This window comes from Larimichthys crocea, chromosome XII (genome assembly GCF_000972845.2).
Source record: "Larimichthys crocea isolate SSNF chromosome XII, L_crocea_2.0, whole genome shotgun sequence".
NCBI classification, from domain to species: domain Eukaryota; kingdom Metazoa; phylum Chordata; class Actinopteri; family Sciaenidae; genus Larimichthys; species Larimichthys crocea.
The window spans coordinates 1983292-2004142 of NC_040022.1; the positions used below are offsets into that span (position 1 = coordinate 1983292).

Consider the following 20851-nt stretch of genomic DNA (forward strand, 5'->3'; position numbering starts at 1 on the left):
AAGGATTTTGATAGAAAGTATTTATCATGACAACCACAGTATGCCAAAAATGCTTCTCTCTAATGTGAAGATATGAACCAGATATTAAAGCTATATTTGATTAAATATATTTTTTAGATCATTTATAATCAGTATTTTTTTGTGTAATAGACAATCAAAGTATTTGGATTCCTTAGTTACCTCTGTGTATGGTAGTTTTCAATCCCACAGAGGAATTAATTACCCACCTACGTGTGACCAGTCAAACTGATTAAACCAAAAATATCAGAAAGAAAGAGATGTATATTCTGTCAGTAAGTAAGTGTCAGTAATTACTTCTAAATTAGAGGTCACCATTATCAACAATACTACTCGCTATACTAGCGGCACTGTTTAAGATAAAAGTGTTCATTGATAATAAAAAATCTTTTTTTTTATGCCTTTATTGATAGGACAGCTGAAGATAGACAGGAAGCAGAGAGAGGGGGAGTGACACGCAGTAAATTAGCCGTCCGATGCGGGATTCAAGCCGGGGCCAGCTGCAGCGAGGACTATAGCCTCCATACACGGGGCGGCCGCTTAACCCACTACGCTACCGACCGCCCCATAAAAAAATCTTTGATTGTTTTGTTTGTTTGCCACATGCTCCACAGGGAAAAGGAAGTGACCTCATTTGACCTCATGTGTTTTAGGACGTCATCACTCACTAGATTTTAGATTTTTTAACTTGGGTTACATACACATGAGGGATTCCCAGGAAACACTGGGATGTGTCGCCAAATCAACAAGGAATCCAATCTTGAGGATTACAACAATAAAAAGTAACTTAAAAATCTTGTTTCTGCTCGACTCCACAGGTTTCACTTCTCAGCTTGCTGCATCGATGTAGAGATCTACTCCAGGACCTGCTGACCTCACTGTTAGGTGTGGTTACAGGTGTTCAACCAGAGCTTTTCAGCCTGATGTTAAATTATTCTTTAATTTGACATCTACCTGAAGTTTCAGCTCAAAGTTTGGTTTCTTTTAGAAATCAGTTATTGCCATGCGAAGTAGACCACATACATGTAATGCAGTCTTTACTGGAAGAGCACGTTAACTTTAAATACACCCTGAAACAAAAATCTATGAAATATTTTCCTATGAGACAGTCCAATAAATATTTACTAGTGCTGTGAAGCCCTGAAGCCAGATCCCAACAGAGCAACATTTTGTGATCAACAACTTCCTGGAGCTGCTGTTTGAAACATGCAGAGAAAAAGCAGCTTCGAGGCTGAATATGTGCTCGAGCTTTGAAAACCAAGTGACTGTAATTTATACAGCTCCCATGTGTAGAAGAAGACTAGGCCTCTAATTCAGGGTTAAAAGAAGCTTGAACACACTTTAACAGACCAAGATAAACAGAGTAAACTGTTTAACGTGGATTAGTTTGGACTGTATGGAGTTCATGTAGTATGAGGCAAAGTCTCTGCTTGTTGGTCCAACCATTTCAAGGATTATATGGGATTACAATCTATCCATTTCTAGATGGAACGTTATGGATTAGATTGGTAATCCAACCGGGAATATCATCTTCCGGCTGTGTTGAGCTTTTAGCATGAACCGGGAAAGTCAGAGGTCAAGTCCCTGCTGCAGTCAGTATATCTATTCCTGTCAGACTGTCCCGTGATTTCTTCTCAGCAAAGACACCAGTTCTTAAGTGTGATACCTTTTTTTTGAGGTGCTAAAATAAAAAAAATAAATAGACTGAGAAAAAGCGACTTGATCTGATGTGTGAGAATCACACATTGAGTTTGTGTCTCCTCCTACGTCTCTTCCGCTTGCTGCTGTCTGAGAGAAATGTTGAGAGCGCGGAGAGAAAAAAAAAGATTAACAGCCGACAGCCTGCCAGAAGCAGTTAGAAAGTAGCTGTGACAGGCAAATTTTCATTAAAGCTACAGTACCACATAGCAGGTGTGAGACACGGAGCAAAAAAAACAAGCGTATAAACCAGTTGGTTATTACATAACGTGATTCAGAAACAGTATGTTTATTAAACAGCCTTGATACCTGAATGCTCTGCTTTTTTTTCCCTACATATACATATGTATATTCTCTTTCTCTACAGTCAGCATTTAGAATCTTATTGATTGAATCTTGTGTGTAGGATTGTTGTACGTTTTGAGTAGACAATAAGCTCTGTGATCTCTTTGAACCGAGTCAGACTCATGCACAATTATATAAATATAGATGTTATATCTGGGACGTCGCCCACAGGAGATGCTGTGAAGCTCAGAGTGTTATGGCTCCAATGGCAGTATAAAAAATGGACATAGCATGACGTCACTGTTTTGAAGCTGAAAATGAAAATGGATGTACTGCTCCGTCCCATCTAATCTAAATATCGGCAAAGACATGGGTCATCAGCGGACGTGAGTCAGGCTGTAACGGCACATACCCCCTCAGTACAGTTGTCATGTACGGTGAAATTAGCTTTAGAGACCAAAACTGTTGTCTGAACCAGACGGTAAACGTGTTTATTTCTGATGAAGTTGAGCATTTTAATACGGCTGCTCATGGAGGTTGACTCACTTCTGCAGTTTTAGGCGCTTCCGCATTGGCTTCATTTCATTTTGCACATTTTGCAGCCACCATAGGAAGGAGAGGGTGAGGTAAGGTGGTTGCAATCAGCACCTAGATGCCACTAGATCATGCACACTTCTCTTTTAAGATTCTACCACGAACCCAAAGTTTCCGAATATATCAGATTAGAAAGCATCTTTATGTTCTTACAGCGTAACCTCAGTGAAATGTGTGACATCAGCGTAAAAGGGGTTAATATTCTGCTGTGAGCAGCGTCTCACACACAGCAGACTTCACCCGGCACAGCAGTGAGGTCGACGGGACTTTGACTCGGTTTAGATGTGAGTTGTGTGACTCCAGCCAGATGACTGTGACTGTCTGGCACAAGCTGGAGGATTGAAATTGTTAAGTCTGTTACTAAAACAGATGATGGCGTGAACAAACGGCGCTTAGTCGACTTTTATCCTCTGGAACAGTTGAACAGATTAAGTCATGCTAATTAGGGATTACAGATATTGCTGTTCTTCATTCACTCAGTGTACAGCATCTCTTGGTCACTTGATGGCCTGAGTGTTCGGCCCACAAAAGAGAAATGATGTTACATGACTTGTGTTTTGAGGTAGAGGGGCACTGATAAATGGATTTGTTTTTAAATCCATACTCATTGCTATTAATTTTAACAAATCTCTCCCTACATATTTTCCCTGTAAAAAAAAGACAGTTTCGTGACAGTGATCTCGAAAAGCCAGAGCCTTGTGCTGTGCGTGCGTCTGCTTCTTCGTCAGCAGACGCGCTGAGGGATGTCTTGGCTTGAAGAAATGGCTGAGAAATGGGGCCGTCGACAATGAGCGGAGGAGGGTGCAGGGGGCTTGAAGTAGAAATGCCACTGAGAGGGGGTGAGAAGATGAGAGGAGGGTGAGAATGGAAGATGAGAGACAGGTGGGGAGGATGAAGGCAGAGTGAGAACCGAATGTGTCTATTTTAATATATATGTGTACAAAATGGAGATTACACAGCAGGGATACCGATAGAGAGAAGACACCTGGAAGTTTAGCTTTACTGGTAAGACGTCAAATGAAATTCTGATTTTAAAGAAATAGTTCAACATTTTTGAAAATGCAATGACTTAGACGAGAATATTAATAATGTTTTTATATGTGTGCCATTTTCTAAATAGAGTGAAACAGCCAGCATGGTAAGAAAAGGTGTTCAGTACATGACACAGTCCGTAACGCTGAATCTTCAAAGTGAATTGATAATACTGAATCAGCCACTCTTAGCAGCGGAGCTCCTTCACTACCGATTGAGACTGCTGTGAATCACACTACGGTAAAAGACAGGAACTCTTAACCTTGTGTGCAGTGTTTGCACGGGCCTTCTTTTGTACTGAACTAGAGACAGATGAGCACTAATGCATTTAAAATACGGTGACGAGGCGAGGTAAAAGGTGATCTTTGAATTGAACGACACAAAATGATTCAGATCTTCATCAGAACTCCATCTCTAACACCCACAGACACCTCTGTAGCCGACGACGTCACTGCTCCTGGACAAGAAATAGTCCCATCCAAGCGCAACTTGTTGTTTTCACACTTGTAAATGTCACTGTGCCGACCTGCTCTGCTCTAATATGAAATCTTATGTACAGATATATGTGTAGGCTGTCCGCTCCACAAAAAGGCATCATTGTGACTAATCCTGAGCTCAGCTCAGTTAGGTTTACATCCAGACTGCGGAGGAGCTGGCACTCCAGTTTGTATGTAGGTGCACTTGTAGCTGATTTCTGTCTTTTTTAATATAAAGTTGCATTTGTGTTGCTCTGTATTTACAAAATTATTATTATTATTAAAAAAAAGACATAAAATGTTAATTAGTGACCTTTAGTCTTTATGCTAAGCTAACTGCCTGCTCATTATATATGTAGCAGATAATTATGGAGGTGATTGTAAATCATAAATGCTCCTCAGAAAGGAGCTAATCACATTCACACACAGGTGGTGCAGCCTTTGGGACCAGCTTGGGGTTCAGTTTCTTGCCCAGGAATAATTCGACATGCAGACTTGATTAGTGGACGACCCACTCTCCCTCCTGAACCACAGCTGCAGAGCCACAGTGACATCAATCTTCTAATGTCGCCCTCACAAGAAATCGAAAAAAAATATTTCACTAAATGTCAAACCAATATCACATTTCAATTCAACTGAATTATCTTATCTCATTATATGTTATGTCTCTAAAACAAAGAGAAAAAACAAAAGTGAAAGTAAGCTCCCAAAAATTGCTATTCTGTTTTATAAGATTGCATTAAATCATGCAGGTATTTACGTATATAATATTTATTGACCGTATAAAGAATAAACCAGTGGCTCTGCCATCTTGAGCCTGGGTGCTCAAACAATTCATCTGTAAAGGCACCAAATCAAAGCCCTGGGTGCTCAAACAATTCATCTGTAAAGGCACCAAATCAAAGCGACCATGCTCTAAATCCTGCATAACTTTAAGTCTTAATATAATCTGAACAGGTGAGTTGTATATAATTCACACTCAGTACAGTTGTCATCAACGGGGAAACTAGCTATAGAGACCTAAACTGTTTTTTGTACCAGGCTGTAAACATGTTTATTTCTGCTGTGAAGTTGGACATTTGAACATGGAGACTTATGGAGACTGACTCGTTCTGAATCCAGCCTCAAGTGGACGTTTGAGGAACTGCACCCACAAAGGTTGCCTCTTGGTTATACTCTATTAAGTTGTATTTATCCGGTTTCATATAAAATGTCATAATGGACAGTGTGGTCAGAGAATATTCTCTGTATTATCTACTGTGAGCGTGTGTTTTTATTGAACTTTATGTTCTGCTCTGTCCATTTAAGACTTCCTGCACTGAATGCAAGGTCCTGAACCCATTAAGCCTCTAAAACTGCAGAAATAGAAGCACATATTTTTCCAGGAGAACAAAAATACAACAACATTTTTTTCTGTCAAAACATAAGTGTTCTTCTGAGCACTGTTACTGCAGGAGGGTATGCTTTCACAGCAGGTTTCACCACTGCTCCATTTAAATAAATAAAAAAGGGTGTGTGTGTTTTTATGTCCTTGACTGAAAGGGCAGCAGATAGAATCTTTTATAGACTTAATGCATACACTTAATTAATAAATATATATATTATATTCAGTGTCAGATAGAAAGAAAAGAATCACATCCTTTACATCTGAAAATTAGGACTTTAATAAAGATTTGTACACAGCACATATGCAGAACAATACAACACCATACAAGACAAGGACATACAGTATTTATACAAACAACAGCATGAAAATAGACAAGATACCAATGCATAAAGAGAAAAAAACAAAACACAAGTGTCGTGTAAGAAAAGACAAACATTGCCAATAGAGTTTTCATTTCCAATAAACAAAATAATATCACATCACTATCAAAAAGCCCCAAAAAAACAAACCAAAAGAAGCTCTGAACAGACACCAGGCATAATATTAACAATAACACTGCAGACTGAGAGGCATCATCAAAGACACTGTTAGGCACAGCAAGATGATTTTGAACTGGTTTAGCATCAGAAATCTGTGTGTGTGTGTGTGTGTGTGTGTGTGTGTGTGTGTGTGTGTGTGTGTGTGTGTGTGTGTGTTTTCAAATCAGACCTCTTAAATCTTAAAAAAAAAAAAATCACCAGGGTATTCACAAAAACACGGACGCTTAATTAGTTCAAAATATCTTGCAGTGTAAATTTTCCATCAGGATAATAAATTTGTTTACACAGGCACAAACACCCCGACAGGCACTTTCCACTAAGGATTTATTTTTATGCTATAGGGAGAGCCAGTGATTTAAAAAAATTATGAAATCTGTGTTTAACATCGCGTCCCGTACGACAGCCGAGAACAATCATCGAAATGAAACGTGTTGCGAACGTACGGTACGACTCATGCATGGAATGTAAGGAGGAGGTTGTTGAGTCAAGAGTGGCTGTGTGTATAAAACTGTAAGGAGGAAACAGTCATGTTACTGTACGAGTGTGCTATGTAAATGTGAAAAATGTATGTAAGGGTGCTTTCAAGACCATGAATTTAAAGAACAAAGTATATTACAGGCCGAAAGTTGTCATCTGAGACATATTTCCATGATCAGAGTACAAACTTTGACCTTGATTTTTTCTAAATCTGCCCCAGAGTGACATAAATGGGGCAAAAGCTTCTCAAAAATATGTTAAATAAACCCCAAAAAACAGGAACATTCTGCTAGTGGTAGTGACTTCCTTAGGGACTCCTTGTTTTAGATTTGTTCAGTAATTTAGGTAGGGAACAAAAGAGACCCTCAGGCCTTATACAAAAACAAAGACAAACCACCTGCCAGCCATGGATGCAGGAGGCGTCCAACTCTTTTGTGAAACTTGTGAGCAACACAGTGCAGTGGCAAGACATTACAGGTATATGAATACATCATGCAGAGGTGAAAACAATGGAGCATCACACCTTAAAAGTGCCCGTTCTTTTCCCCCCGATGTCCTCCCTCTTTCCTTTCTCTTTCATCATCTACTCCTCACTGACTGTCTACCACTTAATATTCCCAACGTTTTTCATCACCTTACTCTAAAGTCACAGCTTTTAATTAACTTCGCTTCGACCCTGCTGCTCGCGGAGGGATTTCAGCTGGTTTGACACGACTTCTGGCAGCCACAGAGGAGGTCAACAGCTCTCGGCTGCAACCACAAAAAAAAAAAAAAGAAATAACATCCACCGATCTGAGCGGTTTAAAGAAAAGGTTCAACACTTTGGGAAATACATGTCATGTATACTCAACAAAGACGCATATTTCCCAACATGTTGAAGCATTTCTTTTTGGGTTAGCTAGATAATCATACTAGTTTTGATAAGATAAGCCTCACTGTGTTACTGACTAACACATTTGCTATCCAATAATTAGGTTCAATTGTTTGCTTTAATTTTTTACATTAGTTGCTTCTGATAATTAAACTGCCATCTGGTTTGCTAACAGTGCAGAGAGCAGGAGCTACGACCAATGCCAATAGTTTTGTGTGGCCTGAATCTGGAAACAAATCTACTTTATCTGAATGTATGTATATAGTTTTACACACTAACATGTGATCTCTATACCCACACTACAGCCATATTTATGAGGAATCTCATCGTCTATTGCACAGTTCTCCAGTGGACCTCCATGATGGCGGCCATTACCTTCCACATTGAGTTTCCTGTGTTAATACTGAACAAAATGACTCCTACCTTCTTGAAATCACTAAAACCGTACCCCCACTCTTCTTTTACTTCCCCTACCCCCAAAACCTCCCCCCATCGGTCATTGCGAGCTTCTGTTGTGTTTACTACATGGCTCCCCCGGGTCCTTGGTTGCTCCACCGTAAACTTCAACTCCGTTCTCGGTCCAGGGGACCACAGTGCCGTGGGTTACTCTGCCGCAGCGGGCCAAGCTGGACACTTGGCTAGAAGAAAGGACCCGGTCCCAAAGTCCCACCTGGGACAACTCTCCAACCAGGGCCTGGGATGAGTCGAAACCTCCACCCAGAGAATCCTGGAGAGAAAGAAGAGTAGAGGTTTGAAAGGAGATCAAGTGATTGAAGACAAAAACAACTTTTTTATATATACACAGCTTTGACTGCTCTGCTGCCTTGGGCAACACTGTGGACTTGCTTTCGGGGGGGAAAAGAAGATGTCATAACAAGACTACAAAACAAAGAAGTCATATTTGAGGGGTTCTTTGGGGTTTGGATGAGGATCCTCTAGGCTATTACCCAAACATGGCATACGTCTTCTACACTTTAGCTAGCAGTATACTCCAAACTAAATTTCTAGATAGACTTACCTCTGCTTGCACAAAGTGTTTCATGCTTTTATTTACAACTCATGGAGAAGTCAGTAAGTGAATACATCCACAGTTGCAGTGCTATAGTCAGCAGTAATCTGATCTGGCACAACACATTAGATTTCTCCCGGAGTAACCTGCAGTTAAACCAGTTATCACTCATTCATGCATTCACCTGCTCCTGCCCCAGTATGAGCTCTCCTCCAGGTCTGATGTGATGTCCGGCTGCCAGTCCGTGACCCTCGCCCCTCAGCTTTCCCCCTTGGTAGGCTTGCCACGCTCCTCCCTTCTGGTTCCAGCTTACGCAGATGTGCTGCCAGCTGCCTCGCGAGAGGTTTAAAGGCAACTGCGCCACCTAGGAACGTGAGAGCAAAGAGAGCAGATAAAGTTTCTATTCTGATGTTTCGGAGAGTCCCACATTTGAAGGTAAATCGTGTCATCGGGCTGTAGCTCTGTAGCTATTTGACTTCTCCGCTGACATCTCATTTCTCTCTCAAGTCTTCGGGGTACAAAAGTTGACAGTATTTCCTCGGTCCCAAAGACATTCTGCTACCTCCAAGGACATAGAACTTTTCCTCCACGCATCTATTACCATAATGACTTCACTGAATTACACCTAAAGCCACTGCACTGCACTCCACCGCCCTGCAATGCTGTCGAGGTGCTACATTAGTTTGTCATTTAAACACACGAACAAGGCTATTTAGCTTGTCTGCTAAATTGGCTCTTGCGTTTGATGTGTTCTGCTTATTTGTATGCTAATACAGCGTGCTATTTCTTCTGTAATAGACATTCTCCTCAAGACTCTAATGTTTTTTATATACAGTGGTAGAAAATCAGAAAGTGGGTGAGCTTGTAGGAAGCAGTAGTGAAACTCCTCCTGGGTGATACCATGGTGATAATAAATTATGTAAGATAAGTACACTATACACTATATCCATCCCAGATTAATGCGGCAGACTCTTTAGTCACTGCGCCTCTCGGTGACACTGTTTGAATAGATAGAAGGACTCAAATATGCCGTATATTTTCAAGTTCATGCAAGTAATTCACACTCCAAGTAAATCCTAATCTTTTTATCTAGAAATAATTGACATATTGAGTAATATATACCAACAGTATGTTGTTTAATACATTGCACAATGCCAAAACAGCCATCGAGGCATGGACTCCACTAGATCTTTGAAGGTGTGCTTTGGAATCTGGCACCAAGATTCATCAGAAAAAATGTGATTCATCACCAGGCCATCTTCTTCTATTGGTTCATGGCCATTGTTTGTGCTTTCGACAGTGGACAGGGGTCAGCACTGGCATCCTGTTGCAACAAATTGCGATGCACTGAGCTAAATTAGCTCAGTATGATCAGTATGTCATTGTAAAGACATTATCAATAGACCTTTTTCACAGCAGCCATTTTGATATGATAGTAGAGTAAACACAGGTGTTACCATCCATCCATCCATTATCTGTAACCGCTTATCCTCATTGGGGTAACGGTGGAGCTGGAACCTATCCCAGCTGACTTAGGGTGAAAGGTGGGGTACACCCTGGACAGGTCGCCAGTTCATCACAGGGCACATAGAGACAAACAGTCAATCACACTCACAATCACCTATGGGCAATTTAGAGTCACTAATTAACCTTTTAAGTTCATGTATTTGGACTGTGGGGGGAAGCAGGAGTACCCGGAGAGAACCCAAGCAGACACAAGGAGAACATGCAACATGAACTTGTCGCTATTCCACCATTTTTCCTTGGACCACTGTTGATAGGTACTGATGACTACAGACCTGGAACACCTGGCCCATTTTTTCTGCTTCTAACATGAACTGGTGCCACAATAACATGATAATCAGTGTTACCTACATCACCTGTCTGCGGTCATAACGTTATGGCTGATCAGTATAAATGTATGTCAGTACAGTGTTGATTAATAAAAAAATATTTCCATTGCATACATGGCATTTATTATCTTGAATTATTAAAATGAAGTCCTGCAGAACATGTACTTCATCATAATGGACTCTGAAAGGTTTGTGTTGATGTAATAATACATGTAAATCGATAAATAGTTTGAAATATGACCCATAAACCATTACATCAACCTTCTCACAGAGCCAGTGGACAGGTCAATTCTGATATGGAGTCGATGCAACTTGAGTGATACCTTGTCATTGATGAGCAGCTCAGTGGGAGTATGGAGGCCTTGCAGCAGCACCAGTTCGTTGGGTTGTGCAGGGACAGCGTAAGACAAAGGAGTCCCGATCCCTCCCTCTGCGGGTCGCAACCACAGGCAGATGGTGAAGGCCCGCAGCGCTGGGATGGCGTGTTTAACGACAGCGTACATGTAGTTTGTCCGAGTTGGGAAGGACAGTCTGTAGCCTTCTGGGAAAGAATGACCAGAGACACCTGGAAGAAATAACACAATAAAGGGAGCGCGTGAATATGGAAACAAAAGAAGCAATAGAGAATACGTCTTCAGTCATCTGGCACCAAGATCAAATAGATCTGCACTTTCTTCACATCGAAACATCTGATCTGTTTTCTTAAGCTTAGCATGGATTCCACAGTCTTTCTGATCTCTTTTTTTTCCAACTTTAACATACGTAAGTTAAACATAATTTATTCATCATAAAGAAACCCCATGGATTCATATGATAAGGATTAATTCAAAAGCAGTAAATTGTATGCCAGATTATTTCTCATCCTTAGTGACTTGTCATCTTGTAACTCATTAATCACAGTCACTTGCTATTTTTTTATTTAGGCGTTAATATTCACCCACGCATCCTGATTAGTTTTTCCCCTCCGTGTTAATACATACCCTCCTCCAGTCCCGAGATCCGGTGGTGTAGTTTATTGATGCCCCGGTCGATTTCCTGTCTGTGTTTCTCGGTTTCCAGCCTCAGGGCTTTTCTCTCTTTGTCAAGCAGCTCCACCTTCCTCTCCAGCTCCCCCTCCAAGTCTTCCATCCTCCAGGGCCTGTCAGAACCAGCTCTGGACCCAGGATCAGCAAACCTTTCTGGGCCGCCAGACATCCCGCCTTCTTCTGGCACTCTTGAGGTGTTGCTGTCCGTCTGGTTGTGAGGAAATGGGCCAATGTCTGACTGCAGAGGAGGGAGATTGGATAAGAACTGGTTCACAGTGTCCAGTTATACAGATAAGGATATTATTCAGGGAATAGTGTTTTTACTTTAAAAATGCATATAGCTGTTACCGCAGTGATTCTCAACACTGTGTCAGTTGCATGCCGGTATAAAGAGAAGTTATTAGACTGCATTAATAATTAATTTTGCTGAAACATTGCATTGCAACTGGTGATACATCTAAGGCCTGATTTAATGAGATTTCTCTGTGCTGTAATGAGTGTAATGTTCAATCACAGTGAGGCTGCTGGGTACCCAGCCAAAAGGTAGTCCTGCACACACAAAACACAAGAACACAAACTGCTGTTTCTCCCCAGCTTTACCGCAATCAGATGAGTGTGACCCCTGAGATACAGTGTGTTCATTAGACAGCTAAGTTAAGATAACTGGATACTGTCTGTAGCCATCATGAATGGACAAATAGGAGTTGGTATCAATGTTTTTCATTGACTGCTCAAATATTTTCAGAAAATATCAAAATATTACTTTGAACTTTGAACATTGAACTCTTCAAATCTTATAGCATACTAAAGTTATCAAAAACCTTGGAAGCACCTGTTGTGAATTTCGCAGAGAAGCCGACAAAAATGTTTGTATCCAAGTGTCACTCATGAAGTTTTAAGGTATGAACAGATCTTCATTCAGCTAAGCCATCTCATGTCTACTGGAGTTTGTTTTTTTTCTTTTCCAATTAGGTACAACACAACAAATAATCTGCAGTCAGAAAAGCACAAACAATTTTCCGTCAGCAACAAATTGCCAGGCTCCGACGTTGCGTAATGGTTCCCTGAAATAAACACCCATACCGCATGCAGGAAAAAAATGTGGTACTCAACAAGATTCTTAAAACCTGCATGGTCCGGTATACCCACAGAGCATAACAGTATGCAGTGGAAATACACAGACACCACCAGGGAATATATACAGAAAATACAAACACATACAGTCTCTGAACATTATATAAAGCCACACAGTGTAGACTGTGCTTATATTGTATAAAATAATACAGACAAAATAAGGCTATAGGAGAAAGGATTATTTCCTACACTGATATGAAAATGTAACACTCTGTTATAATGAGACATGCAGATATTATAAGACATAAGTTAATGTAATCTCTGGTTAAATAAAAGAACATTTAAAGATGCTGAAGGCATTCAGGTATTGACTTTTATCTCCCCCAAAAGATGCATGACGTAATGCTCAGATCATATCCTATTTAACACGTATGTTTTCTTTATCAAATACTATTGAGGCATATATTTACAGTGATCCAGTCTTTTGTCTGTCTGTATTGTGAATTTCTCCAATCATCTTGGCGCACAAACACATTTGCTGTAAACATTGAAAAATGATTTGCTGAGGGCTGCACTGACATTTAAATCATTCATATGTGTTTTTTTATTTTTATGTCAAATGTTATGTTAACTCCTTGGAGTCTGAGCACGATAAGTGATCTACTCTCAAATATATTTGACAGTTCTGTTAGCGAGCCTGGGGTTAAGCTCCAAGGCAGGTATTTACATGTGCTGAGAGAAAACTACATTTTCAATATCGTCTGGTACATACATGTGTACAAACTAAATCTTGTCACACTACAGTACACGTCATACAGGCTTGACAAGCTCTTTCTTTGAGATGAGCTCAATCTAGGGCATCTGGGCTTGGTTGCAGATCTGTGAAGACACCGCTCATCTAAGAAGCTTCTTCAGTTCGGCTGACTGGTGGGGAAACCCGGGTCTTTAGCTTTGGTGGGATCACTAACTTGCTTAACCTCACTTGGTTTGTTAGTGCTCGTTGTTGTTGTGATGACTGTTGTCAGCCTCTTGGATGATAGTTAATTCTTCTAAGACCTTCACAGACAACCAAGTTTGTTGTGTTTTATTTTGTATTTCTTATGAGTCTGTTGGTCGTCCATTAATTTCCTTCATACTGAAATATTTCAGGATTGCCATGAGATCGTTAAGATATTCATGCTGCCTGGAGGATGAATGATAAAGACTTTGGGGATTCCTCTTTCATGCACTGCAAGCAGCTGGTCAAAAGTTCATCGCCACATTTATTTTTCTACAGATATTCATGATGAATCCTAATGACTTTGATGATTCTCAACATTTCCTCTAGCAGCTGGCATTTGTGGTTCAGACTAGTGAGATGTTAAACAGTTATTGGCTTGATTGGCTCGAACATTCGGTGGAGATATTTTAGCTCCCTACACAATGAGCTAACGGCGTCATCTGGTCTAAATTTTTAACTTGTTTAGCCTGCGATCTTCTAAAATGAATCATCAGTCTCTGTTTGTTGTGAATTGTCTAAGACATAGGTAAACATGTTAGCATTCAGCTCAGTAGTTTCTGCAGCATTTTCAGTCAAGGAAACGAATGCTTTGTGTCTTTTCAGGGACCCACAATGTTGGCAGAGCTGCAGAGGAATATGTAATGTCAGAATTAGAGAGCACATGTGAAGACTGGAAGTGCTTTGGTCCATTTACACTGTACACTCACTCCTGCTGCCTTATTTCAGCCTAATGTAACACAGCTGTGTAAAAACAAGATTTCCCTTTGATCAATCAGAATATGATAATAATGAAACAGGAAATAAGCCATGTAACACAGCTCTTCACACTCAGACACAGTTTGTACTATCAGCACACTGAAGCTGATTTTACAGAGCGCTTACTAACACTGAGCTTATGGTTATAATGGAAATACAGCGCGGGGAGAAAAAAAACAATCATAACTGCTCAAACAGCTATCAGAGATGCTGTTACCGTGTACTCAGAAATGGAAAACCATTGCAACCACATCACCTTGTTCTGGACACATTTTCTCCTCTGATTGTTTTCTGGTTGAAACAAATAACGTGGACATCTAGAGAAGAGTTGCTGGAGTCTATGAATTATGCATGATCCGTAAAACACCCACAAAGCTGGGGGAGGTGAGGATTTTAACAATTTATTTGACCTGACTAGTATATTCCCAAATGAGTGCTTCTTCTCGTATATATCCACCAGCACACGAGATTTGATGTAAACGTCGTACTGTGCTACTGAAGTAGGCCAGGTACCTGCTAGGCCTACACAGAAACGTGACTTGGATGGTAAAAGAAACAGAGGGAGAGGGTGGAGGGGTGAGGAGAAGCAGATTGGCTTCAGTAGAGTGCTTTAGGTTTAAAGACATGTCACAGTGGGAGCTGTGAAATCAGACGCCAAAGGAAAGGACAGCAAATAGACAGAGCATGCGTGATCCTCAAAGAAACCCGGAGATAAACTACACCCTGAGCGAGGAGTACTACACTGCAGAGACGCCCGTTTAGTCTGTGCTTTCAACAAATATAGGCAACTCATAAATTATGTATGGTATTGCCTCAGCCAAAAATGAGCTTGTACATCATTGGATTTTGGTCAGATGAGGGCAGGTTTACTCTGCTATATTTTCTCCTCCCACTCTTTATCCTCATCTCTCCCCCCCCTCACTAATTCTCTGTTTCCCCTCCCTCTGCATTCATTTTTTTCAACCTCAATCTGTTGCCTTGGCATGATCAATTAGCAGAACAGATGACAGCTTCTGATTATACAACATCACTAAATGTTGATGTTATCACCAATTAACGATTATCATTTTTCAAACTGACTCACATGAGGTTTGATTGATTTGATTGTAAGTCTGCAGACTTTTTCATCTGCTTACCCATTAGTGTAATGCTTCACTTGATGTCGTTGGTGTCTGACTGCCAAAGTCTAACACCACACATAAAACATTCTGGATAACTCACTTATTCTCATTTAAAATGAAAAAAACCTGTTTTCACAGAGCAGTCGTGCCAAAATAAAGTAAACATTAATCATAGATGTCAAATATGATAATTACAGGATAGTTATATTACATGAATATTCAAAACTCCTATAATACAGATTTCCTTCTTTATGACCCAGCACTGCTCCTTGGTTTGGTCTGGTTTCCTTCCCCTCTCACTCTACGTACCTCCAGTTTCTCTATGCGGTCTTTGAGTTGAATGATAGCCTGCTCCAGCTCGTCCACAGCCCTCACGGTGACCAAGTGGACACCATCGGGCGTCGAAGCCGGACTGTCCCGCACCATGATCCGCTCCAGGTGCGTCTCCTCTGTCGCGCTTTTGCCTCCCAACAGCCCCGCGGAGCTCCCGCGTCTATCCGCGCTGCTGCTGCCGTCCACCCCCTTCTCACACTCGGTTAGTTTCCCCGTCAGCTCTCTGATGGTCCTCTGGTCTGTTAATATCTGGTCCTTTTGCTGCAGGACCGTCTGTCGGAGCTCCTCCGCGGTGGTGCGGAGGTAACCCCAATCTTCCCCCGCGTACAGAGAGGGGTCTTCCGCTTGTTGCTGAAAGTTTTTCGGGTTGCATTCACCGACGGGAATCGGCGTGCAGATGAGTCGACTGACGGTTGGGTCATGCCCGGTGAGTCCAGTGACCCCGTCCAGACCTCCGAGCCCGATGTTAAAGGTCGGTGCCTCTGAATCGGGCGTATCAGAACCATGGAGAGCGCCCAAAGATCCGACCCGGGCTACGGAGCCCCCTGCAGCGGGGGTCTGCGCCGCCGCGTCCGGATACAGCGAGTGGTTGTCGGTTGCTGGCTTTTGTTGTGCCGCGGCAGCCCTGGAGGATCCGGTGTGCACGGCTGCGATGATGCAGATAACCGCTCCGATGAAGGCCACCATCCCGGCGGCCAAAATAATAACAATGAACTTCAGGTTGGCGGCGGGGGAGCTCGATTATTAGAAAAATCTAATAATAAGACTCTGAAACTTAAAGCGCCAAAACAAGAAAAAGTGCCAGATTAATTTATATCTATGCGTAAAAACCAAACACCTTCTCACTTTTCTCCTACTCCACAAATACAAACGATTGGAAAACGAGAGTTCCGCACCATAATTGAGTGATCATGGAGTCACAACATGAGAAGCAGGCGGTCTGCTGTTACACCTCCTCCTCCTGTTCAGCGCGCATGTCCTCGGTATTCAAGCAAAAAAAAAAAAATCCAGCCTGTTAATACTGAAGCAGAGTGGAGGGGTGAGAGAGTGAGAGAGAAAGGGGGGAGAGTGCTCCATGCAGTCTTATAGAGCACTTTTTTTTTTTGGGTACATTTTGTCTTCCTCTTGTAGCCAAGAGCTAACTTTCCCAGCAGTGTTTAGACAATCTGTGCTTCTTTTTCCATTTGTGGAAGATTTATGAATATTAAACATCAGATTTTTCAGATTAGATCATACAGAGGCGATGACAGACATGTTCTCTCAAGCTTTCAGTGAAGATGCAGCTCCAAACTGGATCCTTCCTGCATGCATAACAATCCGGAAATTAGTTTTTCCTTCCCCTCGGCTTAATATGTTCTTCCTCAGCAACACATTACAAGCCTACTGTAATGTAATGTGGTGGTGGTGTGTGTGTGTGTGTGAGTGGATGGCCATAAGTCAGCCTCAAGGCTCCCTATGGAACAGCTGAGATGACAGAATGATGGCCCTAGTGGGGGTTTGAGTGTGTGTGTGTGTGTGTGTGTGCAGACCTGGTGCTATTAATGAGTTTCATTAAACCGGTCTTGCAAGTACAAATGCACGTTAATCTCAGCGTGATGCACACACACACGTAATTACAAAATATATTTATGAGTTTGCATGAGTGGAGAGCTCACACACACACACACACACACACAGAGGCAAAGACAGGTGTGGGAAAACTCTTGTGTGTGTAAAATTAGTGTGTGATCTGCATCCTCGCACGAGTATTAGGGGGGATTTTAAAGCTAAGTCTTCTCAAAGTCAGAGGCGCTGAAAGCTCTGATGTATGATGGGTGAGGGAAGCAGTGTGGCACGGCTGGTCTGCAGCAGAGAGAGGCTTTTTCAGCCTTTCACTGGACCACTAGAATAGTAAAGTAGATTGGTAAGTACTCCTGCAGGCTGGGAGAAGTAAATACAAAACAATCATTCCTCATAGAAGTAAGAGTAATGTCTGAGCCCCACACATTTGTATTCAGCATGTAGTCACCGGTGGCTGTAAATAGCTGTGCAGCAGCTGTGTGGGTTCATTTTGTCTCTGGACTACACCTAATGTTGATCGCAGTGATAAATATTTTTTATATCAGTATTTCAGGATGATGAAGGTGTAAAAAACGGCTCTGTACATGGATACATTTGGGGATTAAAGGTTGGTTTATTGGAGCTAAATGATTGTTCAACGCTGCAGCACCAGTCCATTTTCAGCCATCTTATTGGGAGCTGTAATAAAAGGGGGGGCAAGCGCTTTAAAAAGGTCGGCGTGGGTGAAGCATTCTGGACACTGCAGCCCGGTTAATGATCGAAATATACTGCTGATGTATTATGTCTATAAAAGCCTGTGAGAGCCGGTGAGTCTGAGCTGCATTTATCATTTTAGTCACCCTTGACCTTTATTTTGGGTGCTGCAGTGGTATTAATGCTTTAAAGTTTCCCTTTGTTTGGGAATTAATCATTTGGTGAATGCACTTTTTCCACAGGATTTCATACATAATCTATACCCGAGAGCTGCACCTTTATTTGAAAGTCTAAGAACAGTTCTTCTACCACAAAGAGATGGAGCCATTCTCTGACTGGTGATGTATTTGTGCGATTTGTAAAGACTTTATCTCTTTGCAGCAGCAGGGAAACTAATTGTTTTATCCATAGCTGGATGAAAGCAAAGTGTTTGTTTCAAGACTTTTATTATCATTGTTTTGTAAGTTTTGTTTTGTTCCTCTGTTGCATCAGATGCATGCTCTGAAGTATAATTTAATTAAAGGAACACAATGGCAGGATAATGAACAGGACTATATATAGATCTATAATAGGATATAAGATATATATATAGTATATATATATATATATATATATATATATATATATATACTCACTTCACTTTTCATTCTTCATCTTCATACTTCATACTCAACTTCAAATTCAGAGAGAGGTACTATACTCCTTACTTCTTCTTATTTAATAATTGTGGTTACGTATAAAGAGTTTACATACTTATCCTCCGGCTTCCTCCCACAGTCCAAAGACTTGCACTTAATAGGTTAATTGTCGTAGGTGTCAATGTACCGCTTATCTTTATGTGCGATTAATGGACAACATGTCAGCTAGAGCTCAAGGGTCATGGGAAATGGATGGATATAAAACAAGTGATCGATCATTGACATATGACAGTATATGACTTATGACAAAACTGTTTAAATTAAAGTATACATTAAAATACTACATATACCATAACACATCATACCATAATAATCATAAAATATTACATTATAATGAATCATTAATACATATATTTTTGATACAGCTGTACTTATGTAAGCTTTAACTTGTAGTTGAGTATTTCTTATATTACTTTTACTCAGTAAAGGAAGAGGAGCAGTGTGTGGGATTCAGCGGCATCTAGTGGTGTAGTTTCTGATTGCAACACCTTCATCTCACCCTCTCCTTGTATAAAGGAGAAGTTTCTCCTGGTGGCTCTTCCTTTAACAAGGCAAGAGAGGAGTCTATTTCCTATTTTCAGTTGATCATACACTCACGGAAAACGTAGTTCTAGTTGTGCCATGTTCTGTAAAGGTGACAGCCTGGACCTTTAAATGATCTGACTTCTTTGTTTGTGCCAACACCTGAAATATTGAACCAAAGTTAATATAAGAAGAAAAGAAGAGAGGAGGAGAGGGAACAAGAAAGAGATTAAATAATGTGTGTTATGAAGCTGTTTAAAATTCCAGTCATGTCTCTGGTTAGTTGATGGTGCCATCTAGTGTACAAGTATCTCTCTCTCTCTCTCTCGTCCTCTTCCTTTCTCTGCCAGATCTCTGTTATCTGTTCAACTATAAACAATTGATCTGAGAATCAAAGATTTCATAGTTTACTTCTTTACTTCATATCTGGAGTCTCTCTCTCTGTCACACACGTGTTAATAAAAAGCATTATTCTTGCCACACTATCCTGCGTGCATTCACACAAGGGAATACAGCAGCATGATCGACCAGGTGTCACATTCACTTCAGGGAGTTCAGTCTGAGTTCACTGACTGTGGCATATCAGAGAATGTAAAAAAAAATCGTCAGTTTGATAATGATAAATCCATCCGAGCTGCGGGCTGAGTTCAGCTCTCAGCTCAGAGTGTATTTCAGCTCGGCAGTAGGGGGTCGGGTTTTGGGCCAAGTGCCAACATCTGACGGCTGAGAGTAAGAAGTCAATAACTTTTCCATCTGCTCATCTGAGGTTTTGATCAAATATGTCGGAGCAGCCTCTTTTTTTTGTATTTCATGCAAAAATGTTGGGACACCACTGCATCTATCAGTTTAAAGTGACATCTAAGGTGATTTTTAGCACATAGGATCTCTTAATTCTGCATTAATCAATCAAAAAACGAGGAATATTAATATATTACAGTATTAAAAGATCAGGATTAAGTAAATCATGGATTTCACAATATGCTAAGTGAACTTTGTGATATTTTCATATTCATTTACAAATTTGCCTCAAAGGACAGTCTGACTGTCCTTAGCTTCGATTCAGATGAGGGACAACTGTCTCCTTCTTAAAATCCCTTAAGAAGGGGAGAAGGAAGAAACCCCTGAGGGAAAAACAGAGGAGGGATATCTCTCCCAGACAGACAGGCAGGGGAAAAAGAGTGACATAGCAATAGTAGAATAAAAAAATGAATATGGAAAGTCAGAATGACAATATTGGGTAGACTGTATGAATCTAAATCCAGGTGTTGTTAGGATGGCCTCCTCTTTACCACAAAGACAAAGAGGACACACTCATTAGATAGTGCAGAAAATAGACTGATTGTGATTTAGATGCTTTCCATGTCTCCATGTGCTCAGTAGACATCCTACCTCCATGACTTCATCTGCATCTTATTTTCAGGCACTTACAGACAACATGCTGCTCACAATCATTTCTGTGTGACCCCCCAACGTATAGAAGATGCACGTTGTATCCGTGACGTCACCCACGGGTTTCTGAAGAGACCTTGTGAAGCTCGGAGTGTGATGGCTCCGGGCACCGCCATCTTGGCAGTCCAGCCTCTGCTGCTTCAGGGCTTAATCTAAAACAGAGATTGTGGGTGGAGCTGAGACGGGCTGAATGAAGCCTGGTTGCTCAAACAAACCACCTGTAACGGCACACACACTCTTAATTCTACATAACTTTAAGCCTTAATATAATTTGAACAGGTGAGTTTTATATAAATTCACCCTCAGTACAGTTGTTATGTGTATGTTTATTCCTGCTGTGAAGTTGGACATTTGAACATGGGGACTTATGGAGACTGACTC

The 20851-nt window shown here is 41.1% G+C and overlaps 1 protein-coding gene across 1 annotated transcript; it reads right to left on the bottom strand.

Moving 5' to 3' along the window:
• Window positions 1-5865: 5865 nt before the first annotated feature.
• Window positions 5866-20586, bottom strand: nptxra (neuronal pentraxin receptor a). Its single transcript, XM_010735880.3, has 6 exons — window positions 20531-20586; window positions 15525-16284; window positions 11220-11502; window positions 10563-10804; window positions 8571-8750; window positions 5866-8104 (listed from the first exon to the last, which is right to left on the bottom strand). The coding sequence occupies exons 1-6, from the start codon at window positions 20584-20586 to the stop codon at window positions 7874-7876; spliced, it is 1752 nt and encodes a 583-aa protein (XP_010734182.3). The 3' UTR covers window positions 5866-7873.
• Between the last annotated feature and the right edge of the window lie 265 nt (window positions 20587-20851).